Source organism: Sander lucioperca, chromosome 4 (genome assembly GCF_008315115.2).
Source record: "Sander lucioperca isolate FBNREF2018 chromosome 4, SLUC_FBN_1.2, whole genome shotgun sequence".
NCBI classification, from domain to species: domain Eukaryota; kingdom Metazoa; phylum Chordata; class Actinopteri; order Perciformes; family Percidae; genus Sander; species Sander lucioperca.
In genome coordinates this window covers 40,196,435-40,218,911 of record NC_050176.1, presented here as the reverse complement: position 1 = coordinate 40,218,911, position 22,477 = coordinate 40,196,435, and the positions used below count along the sequence as shown (strand labels likewise).

At 41.1% G+C, this 22,477-nt stretch overlaps 1 protein-coding gene across 3 annotated transcripts in view; it reads right to left on the bottom strand.

The window, feature by feature from the left end:
• Positions 1 to 1,139: 1,139 nt before the first annotated feature.
• LOC116049192 (receptor-interacting serine/threonine-protein kinase 3-like) overlaps positions 1,140 to 22,477 on the bottom strand; it is a 286,056-nt gene continuing 264,718 nt past the window's right edge. The window contains exons 1-12 of one of the 3 annotated variants that reach the window (XM_031298620.2): positions 20,969 to 21,133; positions 15,963 to 16,126; positions 15,714 to 15,882; positions 15,310 to 15,465; positions 13,224 to 13,372; positions 12,914 to 12,963; positions 10,996 to 11,148; positions 10,818 to 10,900; positions 10,645 to 10,708; positions 4,937 to 5,009; positions 4,268 to 4,293; positions 1,140 to 1,715 (exon numbers count right to left, since the gene is read on the bottom strand). In XM_031298620.2, coding sequence (XP_031154480.2) covers positions 1,186 to 1,715; positions 4,268 to 4,293; positions 4,937 to 5,009; positions 10,645 to 10,708; positions 10,818 to 10,900; positions 10,996 to 11,148; positions 12,914 to 12,963; positions 13,224 to 13,372; positions 15,310 to 15,465; positions 15,714 to 15,882; positions 15,963 to 16,120 — 1,611 coding nt within the window. In that variant the 5' untranslated portion in view covers positions 16,121 to 16,126; positions 20,969 to 21,133 and the 3' untranslated portion in view covers positions 1,140 to 1,185. Of the gene's footprint in view, positions 1,716 to 4,267; positions 4,294 to 4,936; positions 5,010 to 10,644; positions 10,709 to 10,817; positions 10,901 to 10,995; positions 11,149 to 12,913; positions 12,964 to 13,223; positions 13,373 to 15,309; positions 15,466 to 15,713; positions 15,883 to 15,962; positions 16,127 to 20,968; positions 21,134 to 22,477 lie in introns of those variants that run through there. The other 2 variants (XM_036000577.1, XM_036000576.1) reach the window with 2 other exon arrangements.

The following is a 22,477-nucleotide window of genomic DNA, read 5'->3' as shown; positions in this document are numbered from 1 at the left end:
GGAGGATCCAGCTGGACCTGAACATTATATATAAAAAACTAAAACAAGATAACATTGCTTTGAGTAACAGTTACACTGAGTAACAGAGGAATTTAGAAGTTCACAAATGGGATGGATTATAATAACATTTGGGGGTCTGTTCCAACAATCACCACTCTGGTTTGGTTACAATAAACCCTTTATTCACCCATTTACATGTGGAGATATGCTGGCTCTATACACGCTAAAAGTAAAAAGTACTGATTATTTACATGGAGTCTGGTGGGTTTGGTGATGGTGTTTTCAGGGGTTAGAATAACAACCTGAAAGGTTACCCTTTTAGGGCTTGAACATACGAAACAAATTCATGATGAAATACATTAAAACAGTTTCTTTCAAATGTGACCATGTGTGTGAACATGGTCAGCTTGATGATGAAGGTACATGTGTGGGCACTCCATTCAGAGCAATGATAGGTTTTTGATAAGTCACTCTCCGTAGATAAAAGTAAAAAAAATGAATTGTAATTTGAACGTAACCAAACGTCTGTAATCTGTTGTATGTGATGTCTCCGCAGCCCTGGAAGGGACATGAACACTCTACTTAATATATATATTAGGGCTGGGCAAGTTAATGCGTTAACGCGTTATCACGTTAACTCATTAATTAATTAACGCAAACAATTATTTTATCGCGCATTAACGCAGTTTTTATTATTTATTTCATTATTGTAAAAGTCGGTTGCTCACAGGCTTTTATTTTGTAAAAGTCTGTAGCTGACTGCTGCCGCGCTTACAGGAACCAGAAAAGAAAAGAATTATTCTTGCTCGGATAACTGCTGCCATTTCACCAGGAGGCATATACCAAGAAACCCGCTTCCTGGTTTAGACCTGCTTTTAAGAGGCGGAGAATTTCCCCCGCAGAATAGAGGCGTGCTCTTACTGGCAGTCTTTGTAAATACTGCGCAATATATAATTAGGCACAATTTACGCATATCCTCCCACATTTTTGGGTGGAATTCCCACTTTCCCCATGACCCTCCCACAAACGCATATTGAAAGCGCAACTTGTCTCTTCTCATTAATGTGGCAGGCAATCTGCGATTTTACCCAAGTGCGCCCTGTTTGTAAATAGCGGTTAATATCAGTTAAGTCAGTCTTTGTGAACAATTAACGCCTGGAAACAGGCGCAAATCGCTTGATAAATCTAGTCCAGAGACATTGAGGAACCATATGACCCAAACGCAAACCCAGGATAAAGAGGTTGAGTGAATGTGGTGTTGAAGGTGTGGAGGTGGATCAGTGAGTCAGAGGAGACTGAGTAGAAGGACAGAGAGCCAGCAGGACAGTCCACATACACTGCTACTCTTCTAGAGACAGAGGAGGAAGAGAGAGGGAGGGATGTTCTGTTGTTATTGTGCCAGACATCGTAACGACCATCAGAGCACCACAGTCTCCAGGACTGATTATTACGTCCAAACCAACAGTCAGCACTGCTTCCTCTCCTCCTGATTCCTCTGTAACTCACTGCTATAGAAACCTTTCCTCCTGTCCTCTCAACCTCCCAGTAACAGCGACCAGTCAGACCATCTCTACACAGCAGCTGCGGACTGTCAAACCTCTCTGGATGATCAGGATATGGCTGATCCTCTCTCACCCATGTCACTGTCCTGTTGTTGTCAGACAGTTTGAGTTCTCTGTTCACTGTGTTTGTGTCCAGTGTGAGTTCACAGGAATCTGACGGAGAGAATGAGACACAATACAGCTGCAGTTTATAATAACATCATTAGTTAAACTTTAGTTAATAGTTATTACACTATTAATGAAATTATATTTCAGAATTTAATAATTAATAACTGGTTTATAAAGCATTAAATAACAATGTTTATAGATTATAAAATAAAACATATAGATTATAGCTTTAAAAACTCTTTATTAACTGTTAACAAGTTATAATCATCAAATACAACTTTATAATAACCATCCAAATAATGTTTATATATTATACGATTTATTAATCATTTACAAATACTTAACTATATAAAATATTATGATGTGAGCAACAATTAACTGTTAAAATAATATAAATTATAGCATAACTAATAATTAGAAACATTAATTATAATTTTGTTGTTAGTTAACAGTAAAATAACTATTTAGTTCTATAGCAGTTCCGTGACCATGGAGAGCGAAGGTTTGTTTCTCACTGGATTTGTCATCTATGAAGGTTAAAGAAAAAAATGTGCCGGGGTGCCCCTCACAAAAATGTGGGGAAATTTTGTGAGAGCCCTATATCCAAAATGGCTGCCATCAGCCAAGCTGGAAATTAACTTTTTAATGGTTTTGCCCACAGTGCTGCATAATACATGGTTTCTGAGACTATTTGGGTCAAGAAATTCATAAATAATGTAAATTGACCTATTTTTGACCTTCAAATTCAAGATGGCCACCAATTTTTGGCTCTTTAAATGTCAATTTTTCAAAATCGTCATAGAACCTTAATATTAGAATCAAATGAAAGCTCTGCTCATACGGAGTTCAGTATTTAATCTTGTTATAGCTCTCTGGCTGCACATATATAACATTTGTTTGATGGGCTCCTGTTGAGTTGCCTGTCAGGGTGTCAATCTTGAAGTCATCATTGTCAATAATAACAATAGCTGGCTAGCCATCTGCAATCTCCTGTGGGCAGGTTGCTGATGCCTCTACTTCCATCAAAGCCCAGTGGTCATAAAGGAGCAGCATGTCTGCATAGCTGATGCAGACACCACTCTTGTGTAGAGTGTCTACCAGATCTTTGCTTCACCCAGGTTGATAGCAGTGGTAGTGCTGAGGCTGTTGAAGTCAAAAACTTCAACAGCAACTCACACAATCTTCCTCAAGATGATCAATGCAAGGTGGCCAGGGAACAGTAGGTGTGTCTTTGATCATCTTCGATAGCCTTGGTGCCAAGTTCTGGAGAAGCTGCTCATCGCTGATGCCAAGGGATGAGACTGCAGCCTCAATGTAGTCACCTCCTCCCCCAACATCATAGACCCAATCACTTTTGTTAAGCTCACTTCTCTCTTTGAAGCCAATTTTCTCTTGATACTCATTAATGAGCAGGTCCTTGATGTAAGATGATTTCACATCGCCCACTGCATAGTCATACTCACTATCTATGCGTTTGTAGTCTGCTAAAAGAGACTGTAATGGACGGCTCTCACGCTCAGTAAAGATGATAGAATCAACATGTCTAAAGAACAAATTCTTTGCCTCTGAGAGCGACACACTCTGGAGATGCATTGCATCATCTGGCTTGAAATGTGTATAGTGGATGTGCTTCATCCAACAGACATGGTGGTACATGATGTAATTTGGAAAAGGATCTGACGGATCTGATGTTGACTCAATGAGCCTTGTGAGACGTTAGCTAGCTACCTACCTAACCTATTAGCTAACACTAATTATCAATGATAACTTCTGCACATAACATTATCTCTTTGCTGTCATACATTCATAATGATGAAATTCTCTTTGGATTAATGAATAATGTTGAGTATATATGAACTTACCTTAAACAAAGTGTCTCAATGCAGCAAGGGATTTTCCAGTGACATGAAACCGTGGAAACGTAAACATTAGAGAGAGAGCGTGTTCGCACATCATTTGGATGTGGGGCTGACTGATTGGGAGTGAGGTATGCTTTGTTGAATTACTGCAGAAGACAACTTTATCGATATTTTATGCCACTGAGAAAAAAATGACATTTAAAGAGCCAAAAATGTGTATGCTTAAGTTTGTAGCTTAAAACAAGCTAGCACGGACCGCTTATTAAAAAATGAACAGACAGTTTATTAAAAAGATAGATTATAAAGACAGTCGCATTCTTGTATACAGGCGGCCACCATCTTGGGAGCTACTGTCTTTCTAAACTGTCTTTTTAATAAACTGTCTGGACCCGCATTATGCTTGTTTCAAGCTCCAAACACATTCGATTAGCATGAAAACGTGTCCCAGAGAGCGATCGAGTGGGTACACATCTGTTATTAACCCCTAGGTTTGTTTTGCGCCGGAATTGTCCTTTAAGTTAAATTAACTATTCATTTATCATTTATTAGTGATGGTTATTATAAAATGTTATTCAAAACACAGCAGCAGTTTATCATCAGACTCATCTGAAGGTTTTATTCTGTGCTCGTGTGCTGATGTTCATTTATATAAAGTTTAATAATGATGCATGTAGTCAGTAATATTCTAATGCATAAAAACTATCAGCTGTGTATTTAAAGAGAAACTAAAACACTTACATTTCATCAGATCACACCTCTGCACCCTGGAGGAAGAAACACAGTCAGAATGATTTTCTATCCAACATGAGTCCTAACTGCTGTTAGACATGATGCACAGTTCCTCAGTCTGTCAGAGAGACAGAGAAACTCATCTCAGTTAACTGGTCACTGGTATCTAAGAGGAACGGGAAGATAATCTAGAAATAATAAGAGACACAGACATCACTGATCTGCTCTGGTTTCATTAATGTCCTCCCACATGATAAAACATAATGTTAAATATGTATGAGACGTTTCTGCCAATCCATCCAATAGATGTTGAGATGTTTTTTACTTAAAGCTAAAAGTGTAAACCTGCTGGTGACGTCAGAGGAACACTCAGAGGATCACTATGGATCAATCCTCTGGGGAATAAATGTCAGAACAAGATATTATCTCAACACATTTAGTAGTTGTTGAGATATTTCAGACTGGAACAAAGCGGTGGACTGACATAACTATCCCTAGAGCCATGCTGCTAACAGGACTAAAATGAGAATGATTCTTGATGTTTCCATTCTAAACTTCTGTATGTGTTTCCTAACTCAGGCCTACTCTCTCCTCTGAACAGAAATAAGAAGTTCTTCAGCTGAAGGACAAGAAATTAGAGGCACCTGCAGAGTTTGAGCTCTTGTTGTATGTTCATACCTGAGAGGGTCCAGTCTCTGTTGTGGACCAGCAAGCAGATTCAATCCTCTCAGGAGCTGTTGGATCCCCTCCACTATAAGATGAAGAAGTCATATTTTATTAATCAAAGGAGGATAAATTACATTTTTCACTCTGTTATTTTAAACATTACACACACACTGGCCGAGTCCACACACATGCAAACAGGACCTAATTAGTGGACTGCCGTTTTGAAGCCTTGAGTTTGACAGTTTGGCCGTTGCTGTCTTGGTTTTTTGCAACCAGATGTGATGATTTTGGACGAGAGGGTGGAGGATGACGGGGCCAAGCCAGTGTTGTTTATGGTGTTGTTACAGTGGTGTGTGGACATCCAATGAGAATATAATAATAATAATAATAATAATAATAATAATAATAATAATAATAATAATAATAATAATAATAATAATAATAATAATAGAGAGATGTCAGTCAGACAGGCAGATATACAAGCTGCTACCTTGGGGCGGAGGTGGCTCAGGTGGTAGAGCGGTTGCTTACTAATCGAAAGGTTGGTGGTTCAAATCCCTAGTCCTGCAGTTCCATTTAGAAGTGTCCTTGGGCAAGACTCTGAATCCTTAATTGTTCCTGATACTGTGCCATCGGAATATCAATGTGTGAATGTTTATCTTATGAGCAGGTGGCACCTTGTTCAGTAGCCTGTGTGAAGGGTACTGTACTAGAAAAGAGCTAAGCGCTATATAAATACAGTCCATTTACATTTACCTGTGTTTCAGACTGGGAAAAGAGAGAATTAGTTGGGTGCCTAGCTGAGGTAGGAAAAGCCAGGTGAATAAAAAACAAAACCAAGAGAGTTGGAAAACTTCCGGCGCCCTCGAGAGTGGATTGAGGCTTGAGTGGCCTTCTCTGTAGCTTGTCTGTTTTTTGTCTTTTTTAACTTTTTTCTCTTCTAACTTTTTTATCATTTTCACGCCTTGCATATATATCTTCTATCCTATGGATATGGATATGAGTAAGTAAAAACCTAATTCATTCAAGGGAACAACTGTTTGGACTAAGGACAATGGGACACGCCAGGATGTTCACCCCATCCCAGAGGAATTGAAGCGTAACTACCGCAGATGAAGAGGCTTCACTATCGTCCGAGCAGACCAGAACCCCAAGCTAACTGGCAAGTGGAAAGGGGGCGGGCTCGCGCTGTTCATCAACAATAAGTGGTGCAACCCAGGACATGTGACTGTGAAAGAGGTAATTTGCTGCCCAGACATTGAGCTGCTTGCTGTTAGCCTCAGGCCTTACAACATTCCTAATTCTCTCATGCCATAATCGCCTGCGTTTACCACCGAGTGGATGGGCTGAAATCGCGCATGACGTCATCTACGCTGCGATCTCGAGACTTCAAACTCAACATCCCGAAGCATTCATCGCGATCTCAGGCGACTTCAAACATATCACACTGGACTCAACCCTGCCTGCCTTTTATCAGTTTGTCAACTGCCCCACAAGAAAGAACAGAACCATTGACCTTCTGTATGCCAATACAAAGGACACTTACACTGCCACCCCACTGCCACCACTTGGGAAATCAGATCATAACCTGATTTTCCTACAGCTGCTATACATTCCATGCGTCTGCAGAGAACCAACCACCACACGCTCCTTCAGAAAGTGGTCCCCCGAAGTGGAGTAGGACCTGAGGGACTGTTTTGAGTCCACAGACTGGAATGTGCTCCAGCATTCACAAGGTGAGGACATTGAGGGGGTCCCACACTGCACTACCGACCACCTGAACTTCTGTATGGAACAACAAGCCTTGGATAACCAGCAAGGTCAGCAAGGATAACCTTCTCAATAGGAAAAAAATGGCTTTTAGAGAGGGGGGCCAGGCAGAGCTGAGGCGCATACAGGGGGAACTCAAAGTCAAGCTGAAAGAGGCTAAGGAGAAATACAGAAGAAAGGTGGAACGGAAGCTGCAGGAGAACAACGTGAAGGAGGTCTGGGACGGAATGAAGACCATCACTGGCCTGAGGAAGAGTAGCAGCTCTGTGGAGGGAGATCTGGACTGGGCGAACCAGTTGAATCACTTCTACATCAGGTTCAACTGCCTAGCTCCAATGGCAGTGGTCTATCCACCACCCACTGCTGACCCAGACACTGCTGGCTTGCCTGCCCAACCCACACCTCCCCCCTCACTCTCAGTGCAATTTTCTCAGTGGTGGATTTTCTTCACGGTGGTGGACCGTGAAGATGCTACGGTCCTTTAATGTCTGCAGCAAGCTCCTCTGGATGTTTTACCAGTCTGTTTTTGGGTCCCAGAGACCTGTGCTGCGATTGAACGCTTTGGACAGGCGAATACAAAATGTAAATAAACTACGCTTTTTACAGTGTGTTAATTTACCATCCTCCTGGCCCGGCAGGCATCTTTCTTACTGATTTTACTGACTTCCTATCGTCTATCATCAAACTGGAGAAGGTCTTAATTATTGGAGACTTTAACCTACATATTGATGATTCTACATCTAACACAGCTGCTGACCTCCTTTCTATCACAGACTCTTTTAATTTTACTCAGCATGTTACCGGACCTCCACACATTAAAGGTTACACCCTGGACCTTGTCTTTTCTCTTGGTCTAGATACTGTATAGTAAATGCACGTGTGGAAGATGTTCTTGTGAGTGATCATAGCTGTGTGGTCTTTGACATTAACTTTCCTCTAGATCCTCCGCCCCTGAGAATTAGGGCCTGAAGGCGGATTATTAATCATGATGCTGCTGAGAGGTTCTCTGCCTTGTTCGACCCATGTTCTCTGTTGGGATGCAGTGATGCAGATGTGTTTATCCAGTCTTTTAATAGTCAGTGTTTAACAATTTTAGATAAAGTAGCACCAGTTAAATGAAGCATTATCTCCTATAAAAAACCTTGTCCTTGGATTGATGAAGCAATCCAGAGTTTTAGGAGAAATTGTAGAAAAATTTAACGTCTTTGGAAATCTTCTAAACTTGAGGTTCATAGGCTTCACCTTAAAGAACTCAGGGTTACTTTAAACGAGATGCTGAGAAAGGTGAGAACTTGCTTCTTTTCTCAGCTTATATCCTCGAATAAGCACAATCCCAGAATCTTATTTGACACCATTAATGCATTGGTGTCTCCTTCTGGCCCTCAAGCAACTGTGTCATCTAAATCGGACTGTAATTAATTCCTCCACTTTTTTGTAAATAAGATCAGAGATGTTAGGGCAAACATCTCATCATCACTTTCTCAGAACTCTGCCTGTCTTGTCTTCCACTCATTCTTGGTCCATTTTTAAACCTGTGACATTACATGATATCACCTCTCTGCTACATACTTTGAACCCCTCATCTTGTCCTATGGATGTTGTCCCTACTGTGTTATTTGTACAAGCTTTTGACTCCATTGGCCCCTTTATTGTTGAGATGCTTAATACTTCCCTTTTAACTGGTGTCGTTCCTAGTTTTTTTAAAACATGCTGTTGTTAAGCCTGTACTAAAAAAGCCCAGTTTGGATCCACTACAACCTAAGAGCTACAGGCCAATATCCAAACTTCCATTCATGTCAAACATTTTAGAAAAAGTTGTAGCAGAGCAACTCACCCTTTACCTAGAGAATCACGAGTTGTCATGAGACAAATTCCAGTCTGGTTTCTGTAAAAAGCATTCTACGGAAACGGCACTACTTAAAGTTTCTAGTGATATTATGATATCAGCTGACTCTAAGGAATATACAGTTTTGGTCCTATTGGACCTTTAATCTGCTTTTGACACTATTGATAATAACATTATGATAAATAGACTTCGTGATCTGGTTGGGATTCTGGATCAGTTTTAAAATGGTTTTCATCCTACCTTTCTGGTAGTAGTTTTAGTGTTTATGTGAATCAGATCATGTCTGAAACTGCAGAGTTGTTGTGTGGGGTACCTCAGGGTTCTGTCTTGGGACCTATTCCGTTCTTCTTGTACATATTTCCTTTACGACAGATAATTAGTTAATTTAGCTACATATCTTACCATCTGTATGCGGATGATATCCAACTGTACTGCTCGTTTAAGGAAACTGAGTTTTTTAACTGCTTGACTAGTATCAAACAGTGGTTATATGACAACTTTTTGCTTCTGATGTCAGATAAAACAGAAACACTAATTATCGCCCCTGAAAGTCGAATCCCTCAGATAAAGCAGCACATTGGTGATTTACGTTCATCTGTCCAGCCGAGTCTCAGGAGCTTAGGTGTTGTTTTTGATTCAGCCATGTCCTTGGAGCTCCACTCTAAACAATTAGTTAGGAACTGTTTCTTTCAACTGAGAAATATTTCCAAATAAAGAACACTGTGACTAAGGGTGAGTTGGAGATGATCATTAATGCTTTCATTTCTTCATGTTTAGATTACTGTAACAGTCTTTTTACCTGTCTGAGTAAGAAGGAGCTTTACCGTCTCCATGCTGTTCAGAACTCTGCTGCAAGGCTTTTAATGCACATTAATAAAAGAGCTCACATTAACGAAACAGCACACATCACACCTGTTTTAGCAGCACTTCACTGATTGCCAGTCCAGTATAGAATTCAATTTAAAATCCTGGTTCTTACTTTTAGAGCCCTGCATGATCAAGTTCCTCCATACATCTCTGACTTGATACAGCTTCATACTCCCACCCGTAGTCTGAGATCATTAGATCAGAGGCTATTAGTGGTTACCCACACTCAGTTTAAAACTAGAGGGGACCGATCATTCCAAGTAGTGGCTCCTAGGCTGTGTCTCTCTCTCTCTCTCTACGTTGTGTGAATTCTGTCGAATCTTTTAAAAAGCAATTAAAGACTGCTGTTTTGCAGGCTTTTAGTTAGTCAAGGTTTTTTTTTTATGGTTGTTTGTTATGTTTTGTATTTGTATTTAAATGTTCTTGTATTTTAATTGGTTGTATTGTATTACATTTTATTGTGAAGGACTTTGTGATTTTTATCTGTGAAAGGTGCTATACAAATAAACTTTACTTACTTACTTACTTACTTCCCCGTTCTTATAACACAAAGACATCCTGTCAGAGCTTCCTGTATTTGGTCCGAAAGTCCAAACCATCCAAAAAATGCTTTCAACACTAGAAACGAACAGGACCATGGTTCAGCTTGACTACCTCTTTTGGTTGGACCAAATTTTGATGTGGTCTTTGAGGTAAGATGTGAGCAGAGAGAGTGCAGAGCCTGAGACACCCAGATCCTGAAGGGTGGAAATGAGGATGGGATCTGCTTGTTCTCTGTGTCAAAGGCAGTAGAAAAGTCCAGAAGGATCACCACTCTTCTGGACTTTCCAAAATATTATCGGATCGAATTGTATAAATTCTTTTTGTGAAATAAGTCATTCCGCTTAAAAACTATTTAGCTATGGTGGAGCCTACGGGGTAAACACAACTTTAACTAACTTTTGTTAGGTTGTGATTGGCCAGAGTATGCACGCAAAGTAAACAGTAAAGACAGACAGGGCCGGACAGTAAAACTTGACCGATTTTCTGGCCAGTACACCAGTAGAGTTAAAGTAAAAACAAAGTGCAATGTCAAAAAACACTTAACACCAGCGTTAGTCCCGCCCATGGCGCTGATTGGATGATCGTTAGTCATTCACCCAATGTTTTTTTAACTGCCAGACGATTAATCAGTAAACTTGGTGTCAGACGGATTCGAAGGTCTGGACCCAGGCAACAGTAGTTTATGAATACAGACCTGGAGCCTCAGTGATTTGATCCCTCTGAACCTGCTCCTCCATGCCTTCTTCTTCCTTTTGGTCCTGGAAAGAGAAAGAGAATGAACGAAAAAAACAATGATTTGCTGCATTGTGTCAAAATGTTTTAGTGTCTCAGCATGACTTGAGTGTTTATGAGAGATTTGTTCCTCACCAGTTTCATCAGAACTTCATAGACAGCTTTATTGATTGCATGTTTGTGCATCTTGAACAGTTTTTCTGTCTCAGTTGTACACTCTGTTGTAGACAACATAGAGTAAAGAATGTAACGTTAGAGCCAGGCATCACAAGCAATTTTTCAGTTTCAGAGGTAAATTAAATAGTTTCCTCACCAAGGGCTCTGGGCCTTCGTTCAGGTTTATGATCCCAGCATCTCTTCATCAGTCCTGTCAACTCTGTCAACCCGGCAGCATCGCCCTTGATATCATCCAGCTGTGGGCGGTCTCCCAGCGGGACGCGCAACATCACTATTTCGGGCTTTGCATCTACATTGGAGGAAGAATTAAAAAGGCTGTCAGAGTGGCCTTGAGGTTCAATGAGACCTTGGTAATACCTGAATAGACGGTCTGGACTGATGATTATGTGAAGGTTCAGGTTAAATCCTGCTAAATGGGTCAACTCTGCCACCTGCTGTTGTAAATTTCATTGAGTAGAGCTGTAACAATTCCAAATTTGACTGTACAATTAATTGTCTCAGAAATAATTACGATTAACAAAATAACTCTTTTAGTCCAATGTATTTATTTATTTATGTATATTACTTATATCACTTTTCGAACAAATGAATCCCATGATACATCTTTTGTTACATCAATGTCATGTGACCCAGATAATATAATAACACAAGTACAGTCTATAAAGTAAACCACGCCTCTTTATAATCATAAAAAATATTGTATTTTGTTCTTAAATTAACATAAAATTGACAATTACCATCAACAGTCATGGACCTTAGGACCTTAGCTTATGTCAGCAATTAATTGTGGTTAAACAAAGAAAATGTGATTATGCCTAGTATTGAGTAGCAGTAGCAAATGACATGCTGTCCTGTAGAACTGTTTGTACATATATGAAAAGTAAAGCACTGTAATTATTTATTTCACATATTACTGGCAGCACCACAGTGACGTGTGCTGTCAGGCAGCACCATCTATACTTACAGAGTCCTGCTGTTCTTGCACCACGTGTTGCAAATAAAACACTCAAATGAGAAAACTCTAAGATAAAGGTAGAAGATGTGTTGAGCAGTGATAGTGAGAGAGGCTAAATCAGTCCCTCCAGGATTTCGTGATTTCGCAATCACAACAATGCACGCAAATTCAACCAATCACCGTGAATTTGGTGCGACTCGCAATTTTGACCACCGCAACTTTACCGCAAATTTGACCAATAACCTGTTTCCCGTGACTTCAACCAATCACAGCAGTCCCACGTGCCAGACGTTGCGTCAGTATGTGACGCTGAGAGCCAATGACCAAGCGGGAGTGAGAACGGGTTGACGTAACACACGTATGCCGCCAAATTCATTTCTTTGTTTCTGATGTGAAGACGAGACGTGTGTGACTCGAACATCTTACATTTACCAACTAAACGTACAGCGAAAGACCGTGGAAACATTTCAGACCGTCCTGCCAACCTGTAAACATTTTAACATCAATGTACGCTGTTACGTTTTTTCACTCTAAAGTCCCTGAAAGCTGCTGTTGTTTATACACACACACACACACACACACACACACACGGTGGATGCTGGAAAAACCGGAGATGAGACTTACACAATGATCTAAATTGAGGACAGCTACACATGTTATTGTAAGTGCAATGATAAGTTAAAGTCCAATAAGTGCTTTATCAAACCGTATGAATGTGTGTCACAGGATAGGAAATTAACTAACAATGTAAAGATCAACAAGCCACTGACACATATGTTCAAATTTGATACATTCAATAAATTATTATTTTTTTGTCTTAAATCCACCTTTCCCTCCTTTTTCATTTTATACCAACATTTGCAGCATCCGGAGCCTTGTTGGTTACTAGGAAAACTCTGCCCAGAGTAGTTTTATTCTCCCCAAAATAAGTTTCCTTTTTATTTTTAAAGAAGTATACAAAAAAAAAAATCACAACTTTTTGTTGCAATTTTCAGTCTCAACTTCATTGCAACAAAATACAAAAGACATCGCAACCTTTTCGCAATTTTTTACAAAAGCTCCTGCTGGAGGGACTGCTATAGCCACAACAGTCACTTACATTCATATGGTTGTTTCCCTGTGACAATGGACCAAAGGAGTATCCCATAACTGAAAGACAAAGAGAGTTTCATGTCAGGATTATATCATAACAATCACACCCTGGTTGATTGCTGGTTGATTAGTATCCTAATCCTATATTAGTAAACAATTCTCTCTCCTGTTAAAGGAATATGCAACTGATATTTTGACTTCCTCTCAAGACTGAACATGTGTTAGCATGGCAGCTGGAGTGATCCCGTCTCCAGTTATTATTTATTATATGATAAATAAAACACTTTTATTTAAGTGCTGGTTCGATGCTCTTGTACCTGTAGATATCAAAGGCTCTGGTAGGTTTGTACGATGTGCTTTTTAACGCCTCTGGTGGCATGTAATAGATCGTCCCTCCTAGTGGTTCACCGTCCTTGGGAACATGTGTGACGCTGCAGGAAATCCGGGCAAGGCCAAAATCTGTAAGCTGCAGAGAGAATTAGCAAAGAGAGGAAGGAGTTAGAAGAGGTTCTTTATTTGGTAACACTTTATTTGAAGGGGTATGCAGAAGACTGACATTAAACCAGTCATGAACATGAAAGAGACTTTATGAATGTTCACAAATTATGACACTTTTAATGCTAACTTAGCATTGTTTGAAAAGTTTGTGTTATGACAACTTGACATTAAAAACAACATAACCTGTCATAAATTCCACATCTGGCTGCAGATGTTTGTCTGATGTGTTTAGGATTCTGGTTTGAGGAATTTGCCTTCAGTTGTTATGTTTTTAGTGTTTTGTGTATTTTGTGTTTGTATGTACTGTATGTGTGGTTGTACTGCTGCCTGTCTTGGCCAGGACACTCTTGAAAAAGAGATTTTTAATCTCAATGAGTCTCTTCCTGGTTAAATAAAGGTAAACTAAAAAGAAAATAAAAAAAAAAATTGGCATAGCAGGCCTCATTATCAAACTTTAAGAAACTATTTAGTTTTGTGTTAACATTACATTAAACTGTCATTAAAGCTTTAATGCGTAACTTTTTGATATTATTGATTGTCCGTTACATTCAAGCCATTGCCAAATGAGTTGCTAGAAAGAGAAATTAAGACTATTAGCTCCACAAAACTCTCTCTGTGGGTTGGTTTTTACATTGGCCGTCATGAGACTGTTAGGGTTAGACAAAGACCTTGACAAACGGGTAGTGCGGGTGAACTGGGAACATCTGGAGGAGGCCCCTGTTTGAGAGATCTTTAACTCACACCTCCGGCGGACCCTTCTGGCTTCCCTGTGAAGGTTGGGGACATTGAACCCAAGTGGGCAATGTTCAAAGCTTCCATTGCTGAAGCTGCGACGGGGAGCTTTGGTCTCAATTTCTTAGGATTCTCAGATTGAAGAGAAACAAGATTTCGCAGATTCCGTCCTGGTGCTGGAACAATGGACCAGCTCTTCACTCTTGCAAGGATCCAGGAGGGGGCCTGGGAGTATGCCCATTACATGCCCATACATGTGCTTTGTGGATTTGGAGAAGACGTATGACGAGGTCCCCCGGGAAATACTGTGGGAGGTGCTGCATGAGTATAGGGTGGGGGCTATCCAATCCATATATATCCAAAGCGAGAGCTGTGTCTGGGGGGGGGTCAGTAGTAAGTTGACTCGTTCCAGGTGAGGGTTGGCCTCCATCAGGGTTGCGCCTTTTCACCAATCCTGTTTGTGATATTCATGGACAGGATATCGAGATGTAGTCGTGGTGGGGAGGGGTTGCAGTTCGTGAGCTGGAGATTTCATCGCTGTTTTTTGCAGATAATGTGGTCCTGATGGCATCATTGGTCTGTGACCTTCAGCACTCACTGGATCTGCGCCCATGGAGCCAGGTTGGGCACACAAGATTCTCACTCCCAGCGCATCAATTCAAATTCAAATTCAAATCAAAAACACTTGGTCGGTAGAGCCCTGCAAACCCGTCGGGGCCCAACGGGGCACGACAGGCTAAGCCCATTCGGGCCGGGCTCGGTGATTGTTGTTGGTCTCGGGTCGAGACGGGTTCGGGCTGAAAAAATTGCAGGCGTTGTCGGGCTGGGGTCGGGTAGGGCTTGAACACCGCGGGCCAGGGCCGGGTTAGGGCTGGAGTTTTTGGCCCGTGCAGGGCTCTATTGGTAGGTTCATTTGGCGGTTGTTACTAACGCAAATAATCTGCTTCAGCGTCAGGACTCTTGGCATCACTTTTTGACCCTCTGAGTCGGGACCAATTTGGCGTTAAATGTATGTAAAAATGTACGTTTAAGTGACGCGCGGGACAAGAACAGGACATGAACCCCGGTCTTCTAGGTGAAAGTCCTGTGTTGTTTCTCCAGAGATGGTGCAAACTATTGTAATAGTATAAAGTAAACATGAGGCCTGGCCTCCCCTCAAAGCCTGGGACTCACTTTGGCATTGAGAGCGTCATCCAGCAGCACATTTTTGGGCTTCAGGTCCTGGTGGAGCACGGGACGGGGCAGACTGTGGAGGAAGTTTATACCCAGAGCCACTTGGTGAGCCAGTCTGAAGACCAGGGGCCAGGGTGGAGTTCCCCTCAATGCTTCCTATAAGATTGTTTCCAGAGTTACAGATCCACAAATAGGGGAGATAGTGAGCTACACATATAGTCTACACTACCATTCAAAGGTTTGGAATATGATGTTATATTAATGTTCTTCTTTTCTTTAATAATGACTATTTGAACATAAAACGGTATAACTCAGATAACAAATGTATTATATATTATTTATTTATTCTTTGCTTATTGCTACTCTAAGTAAAAGATATGAGTAGTTGTTCCACTCCTGGTTACCTGTAGGGAGGCCAATGATCCTCTCTCCATGACCTCCATTACCACACCAAGTTGTGTTGACCTGCCAGAGGACGGGGTTCGACCCTTGAAGACCCCTCGGACAGCCATAACATGCTGGCTGGTGGCTTGACGCATCATCTTGATCTCATGCATCAAAGACTCCTCATTCCTGTGCATGTTTGTTTGCATTATGAGTAATTCACACATCTTTATGTAGTTATAAACAGGAAACCCTTTGTAAGCACTTACCCCTCGCCCTGAAGAAGCAGTTTAATGGCCACGTCAACGCCCCACTGATGATGCCTGGCTTTGTAGATTTGTCCAAAACTCCCAGAGCCAATCACCTTCCAGTCCCTCAGGCTGGAGTCTTCAACAAACTGGCTGGAGTCTTCACCAAACTGTGCCATAGTTCACTGGAGGAACAAATTATTGGTATAATCAAACCCTGAGTCCAGTTCAGACTAGGGATGCACCAATACCGATGCCAGTATCGGGTATATATCGGAAGAGGAGCAATGCAAGCCGTTTGGAGATTTTTTACTGTAAAAAAATAACTAGGCTCTTGCCCAATACATGATTGCACTTGACGACCAGCCATTGTCAGTCGTTAATAATACTGGGTTTCCACATCTTCTTGTCTTCTCAGTATACTGGAGCCGAGAGATTCCCAGCCGTCACCACATCACAGAAACCCTGTTTCCAAAGATGCTTTGTAAAAAAGCACATCAGCAGCCTGTTGCCCGTAAACTTCACCACTGATATTTGGAGAAGCGGTGTTAGCCCAATGTCTCTCATCACCTTAACGGGTATAAACATGAAGAAAGCCATATTTCAATCTGCTCTGTCTGCATGATGCAGTTTCTAGACAGCGCTGTTTTAACAACCACAGTGCTACTCTGTAAATAGCAGAGATGTTCACAAGTCATTTTTTGGAAGTCCAAGTCGAGTCTCAAGTCTTTGAGCTTGCGTCCAAGTCAAGTCTCAAGTCTTTGAGGGGCAAGTCCAAGTCAAGTCTCCAGTCTCTGGCCATCTGATCTGTCCCTAACACTGTATTGTTAAATGTTATGAATTCAAAGCATGTCCTGTAGCTACCATCCATACAGTACAGTATCAAAATCAGTTGTAGGATAACTTTATGGGGTCTACTGCATGTATTTTTCAACATTTTGGTATCGGACATCATATAGTCTAATCTTCTGCTACTTAACACATCCCTCTAGCCCTCGGACCTGGTGAAATATTAACCTAAATCTGTCACATCATATGGATACAACTATAAGGATACAATTAGCCTGTTCCCAGCATTAGCCCGTCACTTTGAGATGGTTAGCTTGTTGCCTGTGCCGATATATGCTAAATATTACGTCTCTTTCACATTGCAAGTGACTGACCTATCTGGGTGCGTTTTGAGATGCCTGATGAAGTTTGACGTTGTTCATTTGGCATCATCTATCTTGGTGCCACACACCTTGCCTGTCGCTATTCGCTTACTGTCACTGTTTACCAAGTTATTGAAAGCTAAACTAATGACAAAAGGCACAACTCCAGGAGGACTTGGTGTCGCCATCGTCAATGCATTTTTTGATATGTGAGTGCGTGCACATAGGCATAGCGCATGCGTTCCGTTGCACATTATGGCAATGGGCAGGGCAGGGGACATGCAGCTCGTCATACGTTTCTGATAAGTCTGAAGTCTTTTGGGTCAAGTCGCAAGTCATGTCCGAAGTTACTGTTTGTGCGAGTCTCAGACTGTGTGTGCGAGTCTCAGACTCGAGTCCCCATCTCTGGTAAATAGCGTTTTTTTTTCACAAACAGGCTGTAACGAAAGCTCTCGGTGTATAGTCTAACTGTTTTAACTGTTATAGTTGCCACAAGTTTTTAAATTTGGACAAAATCTTGTGAACTGCTGCTGGCGTAAACAAACCATCCTCTCTGCTGGATCAGGAAATCCACATGGGTACTTAATATGCGCGTGAATGACGTCATCGGACTTCATTCTTTCTAACCTTCACTCAGTATTTTGATATAGATAGATGGATGGATGGATGAGATAGATAGATAGATAGTCATTTAAAGTAGCTGTGATAAAACCTCTTCTGAAAAAACTGAAAAATCTGATCCTGAGGTCTTAGCCAACTATAGACCTATATCTAACCTTCCCTTTCTCTCCAAGATCCTTGAGAAGGTAGTCGCTAATCACTTATATGATTGTCTACATAGCAATTGTTTATTGGAGGACTTTCAGTCAGGATTTAGAAAGCATCATAGCACAGAGACGGCACTGGTGAAAATTACTAACGACCTTCTAACTGCTTCAGACGAAGGACTCGTCTCTAGGGCTGTCCTCGACTAAAGAAATTCTTAGTCGACTAACACTTATATGATTTTGTCGATTAATCGATTAGTTGATGTAATCGACAGAGCTGTGCTCTTTGAGAGGTGATTAAGACTAGAAAAGCACAATATAAATGTAGTTAATGAACCATCTGTAAAACTGAGTTTCTCCACAATTAATCCTGCAAAAACACCACTTTAAATCTTGTGCTTACCAGAAATGTGCTCATGAGTTTCTTGGAAATGAGTAATTAAACATGAATAAGCATAAAAAATGACTCATCAACTAAAAAAATCTTAGTCGACTAAGACCAAAACAACCAATTAGTCAACTAATCGACTAAGAGGTGGCAGCCCTACTCGTCTCCGTACTACTACTTAGTGCTGCATTCGATACTATTGACCAAACCATCCTTTTACAGAGACTGGAACATTTAGTTGGCATTAAAGGAATCGCACTAAACTGGTTTAAGTCCTATTTCTCTAATCGATCTCAATTTGTTAATGTTAACGATACATCCTCTAGGTACGCTAAAGTTAGCCATGGCGTTCCACAAGGCTCAGTGCTTGGACCAATTCTATTCACCTTATATATGCTTCCTCTAGGCAATATTATTAGGAAACACTCAATTAACTTTCACTGTTATGTGGATGACACCCAATTATATCTGTCAATCAAGCCAGATGAAACTAGTCAGTTAGCTAAACTTCAAGCTTGCATTAAAGATATAAAATCCTGGATGACCTACAATTTTCTGATGTTAAACTCAAACAAAACTTAAGTTATTGTGCTGGGCCCGAAACACCTACGAACCTCATTATCCAAAGATATAGCTACTCTGGATGGTATTGCCCTGGCCTCCAGCACTACTGTCAGAAATCTAGGAGTTATTTTTTATCAGTATCTATCCTTCAACACCCACTTAAAACAAACCTCTAGAACAGCCTTTTTTCATCTTCGTAACATTGCTAAAATTAGGAACATCCTGTCTCAAAACGATGCTGAAAAACTAGTCCATGCATTGTTTACTTCCAGGCTGGACTACTGTAATTCCTTACTATCAGGTTGCCCAAATAAGTCCCTTAAGACTCTCCAGCTGGTCCAGAATGCTGCAGCACGTGTTCTGACAAGAACTAAGAAAAGAGATCATATTTCTCCTGTATCAGCTTCTCTGCATTGGCTTCATGTAAAATCCAGGATAGAATTTAAAATCCTTCTCCTGACCTACAAAGCTCTAAATGGTCAAGCACCTTCATATCTTGAAGAGCTCATAGTACCTTATCGTCCCACTAGAGCACTACGCTCCCAGAATGCAGAGTTACTTGTGGTTCTTAGAGTCTCTAAAAGTAGAATGGGAGCCAGAGCCTTCAGCTACCAGGCTCCTCTCCTGTGGAACCAGCTCCCGGTCTGTGTTCGGGAGGCAGACACCGTCACCACATTTAAAAGTAAACTTAAAACTCTCCTCTTTGATAAAGCTTATAGTTAGGGAGTAAGGAGTTGCAGTGAACGCCTAGACCGGCAGGGGAGGGTGTATAGCTTCAGACACAGCACCCCTTCTTTTCTCTGCTTCTCTTCATAGTCGTCAGATTAATCTACCATATAACCAATGATATAATCAAAGTGGAGGGAGGCAGGCCAGTACAGCCCAATCCAATTGGGGAGAGTTCTAGCCCGACCTGTCTCTCCTAGTTATGCTGTTATAGTTTTAGACTGCCGGGGGACTTCCTTCCTTTGACACACTGAGCTCCTCTCTCCTGTCTCCTTTCTCTTTCCATCTGTGTGCATCCATGTCCCAGAAATGCTTGCAAGTATCAAGTTACCAAGGACATACACAACACACATACTCACTCATACACAAACCAAAAATACACAAAATATACTAGAAATAGTCGGACGGGGTTATCCATGATAGATAACAGGTTGCTCAGTGACCTCCTCTCCACCACAGGTTTCTTTCCAATGAGTTATTTAAGTTGGTTCATACTAGGGCTGCACAATTAATCATAACTTTATCGAAATCGCAATATGAACTATCGCAGAGGTTCACAATATTTGTTAAAGGGAAAATATGTGTCAAACCATTCTAAAATAAAGTATCGTTATGCTGCAAAGACGTCCTTGTCTACAAATCGTATCCTACAGACTAAAGAAAAAAATCTTTGTTTGATACAGATCCTCACAAAAAAAAAAAATCACACTTCAATCATTTTTAAAAAATATATTTTTCAATTAAAATGAGACTAATGATACAAAAATGATCATTCCCTCCAATATCGTGAATCATATCGCAATCGCAATATCAGTCAAAATAATTAGAGATTTTCCTAATATGTAATAGCCCTAGTTCATACAGATTGTTTAGAGTCTGTCATCACCAAAGAGTTTGGTTAGTGTACTCTAACTTGCAGGAGTTTGCATGTCATTTTTTTCTGAGGAATAGCCATGACCGTTTTATGTCCCCAAATTGAAAAACTGCAAACAAAAAATATCAAAATGAGTTTGTTTTTTTTAGTTACAGATATGAACATTGTGGTCCTTTGTCTGTAGGATTCAGTGAAACCAAAGGTGTGTCAGAGTTTTAAGATGGTTGTGTTGAACATACCTCAGTCAGTTTAAGCCACACTGTCTGACCAGTTTTAACATTCTCTACATTTTTCACTGAGGACGTGAGCTCAGATTAAAATCTAAACAGTGTTGATGTACATGAGAGCCTCTGCCAGTAATACATGCAAACCTTTTTCAGATCACTGTCATTTAACTCAGAGAGAAATTCTACAGAATATTTCTAATAGATATTTTGAATCAGCTTATCAACATGAATAAACCTTTCTACTGTCCAGTTAAACAGAGACACAGCACAATGTGATCAAAGTGATCCTGATTATCAGACATTTACAGATTCCTCTGCTAGGATTCTCACCTGCTGAACTCTTCAGGTCAACTTACAGACTCTTTCCACCTTTGTGTGTTGAAGAAACACTGGCAGAGACAAAGCTGCTCTTCTCTTCTCTTCCTCTTCTGTCCGGGTGTCTGTGTGGGTCTGATCCGAGGACAATGGCACACCCTTATAACTTCAGTCCAAGTCTAAAAAAAACAAACAGTCAAAACCTGTCAGGTGGAAGATGTCAGATAATCAGAAATGTTTTTATTTCCTTCTTCCTCTAGTGTTAGAATATATTTTGTATAAGTGTCAAGAAGAGGTTTTAGAGTTCATGAAGCTGACCTTGTTGCCTCCACTTCTCTGGGTTATGAGAGGCCATCTAGTTTTACAGTGGTTAGACATTATAAAGGGAGTGTGAGAAAGGTCTTCTCTGATCGGGGACGAGGCAACAATGTCAGCAACGTCTTGCAAGCGCAGGATTTGTGACAAAGTATGGAAATGACCTGGCTCTCATAAAACTCCTTAAGTTTGCAGGAGATTAAAACACAGGTGTTCAAATCCAACAATAGCGACTTGTCTCTGTTGAGCTGAGAATGGGAGAAGTCAAGGTCATGTTTTCATACAGTGTGTTACAAATCGTTAGGAGCCGGCTGGAGCCAGAAGATAAGGACTGTATCCAATTGATGACAGCACCACCAGAGGATGGGATGGAAATGAATAAATAAGACAGTTTTTTGACTTAGGGTACCAGATGCATGGGGAATCTTTGTCTGATGATTAGGTGAAAGATAGTCCTTTGTTGTATCTGATCCGTGTACACGTAATTGTAGATTGCAATATCATTCTTCACTAAAAGCTCATTATTAACTTTAACTGGACGAATCCTGAGTCTTATTTCTCTGATCTACCAGTAAACGAACACTATTCAGAGTGTAGTGACCATAGAATTGGAGTTAGATTAAGTCTGGCCTTTTTAGGGCCAGACCGGTCATCGGTCAGTAGTAATAGTAGTAGCAGTGCAGGGAGTAGCTAGTAGTAATAGTAGTAGCAGTGCAGGGCGTAGCTAGTAGTAATAGTAGTAGCAGTGCAGGGAGTAGCTAGTAGTAATAGTAGTAGTAGTGCAGGGCGTAGCTAGTAGTAATAGTAGTAGCAGTGCAGGGAGTAGCTAGTAGTAATAGTAGTAGCAGTGCAGCGCGTAGCTAGTAGTAATAGTAGTAGCAGTGCAGTGCAGCTCCACGGAGCCCGGCCGGGCACAGCCCGAAAAAGCTACGTGGCACCTCTCTCTCCAACCCATGGGCCCACCACCTGTGGGAGGAACCGCTGGGGTCGGGTGCGCTGCCACATGGGTGGCAGTGAAGGTCAGGGGCCTCGACGGACCAGACCCGGGCAGCAGACGCTGGCTCTGGGGACGTGGAACGTCACCTCTCTGTGGGGGAAGGAGCCGGAACTTGTGCGGGAGGTGGAGCGCTACCAGTTGGATCTGGTGGGGCTTACCTCTACGCACAGTCTCGGTTCTGGAACCATACTCCTGGATAGGGGTTGGACTCT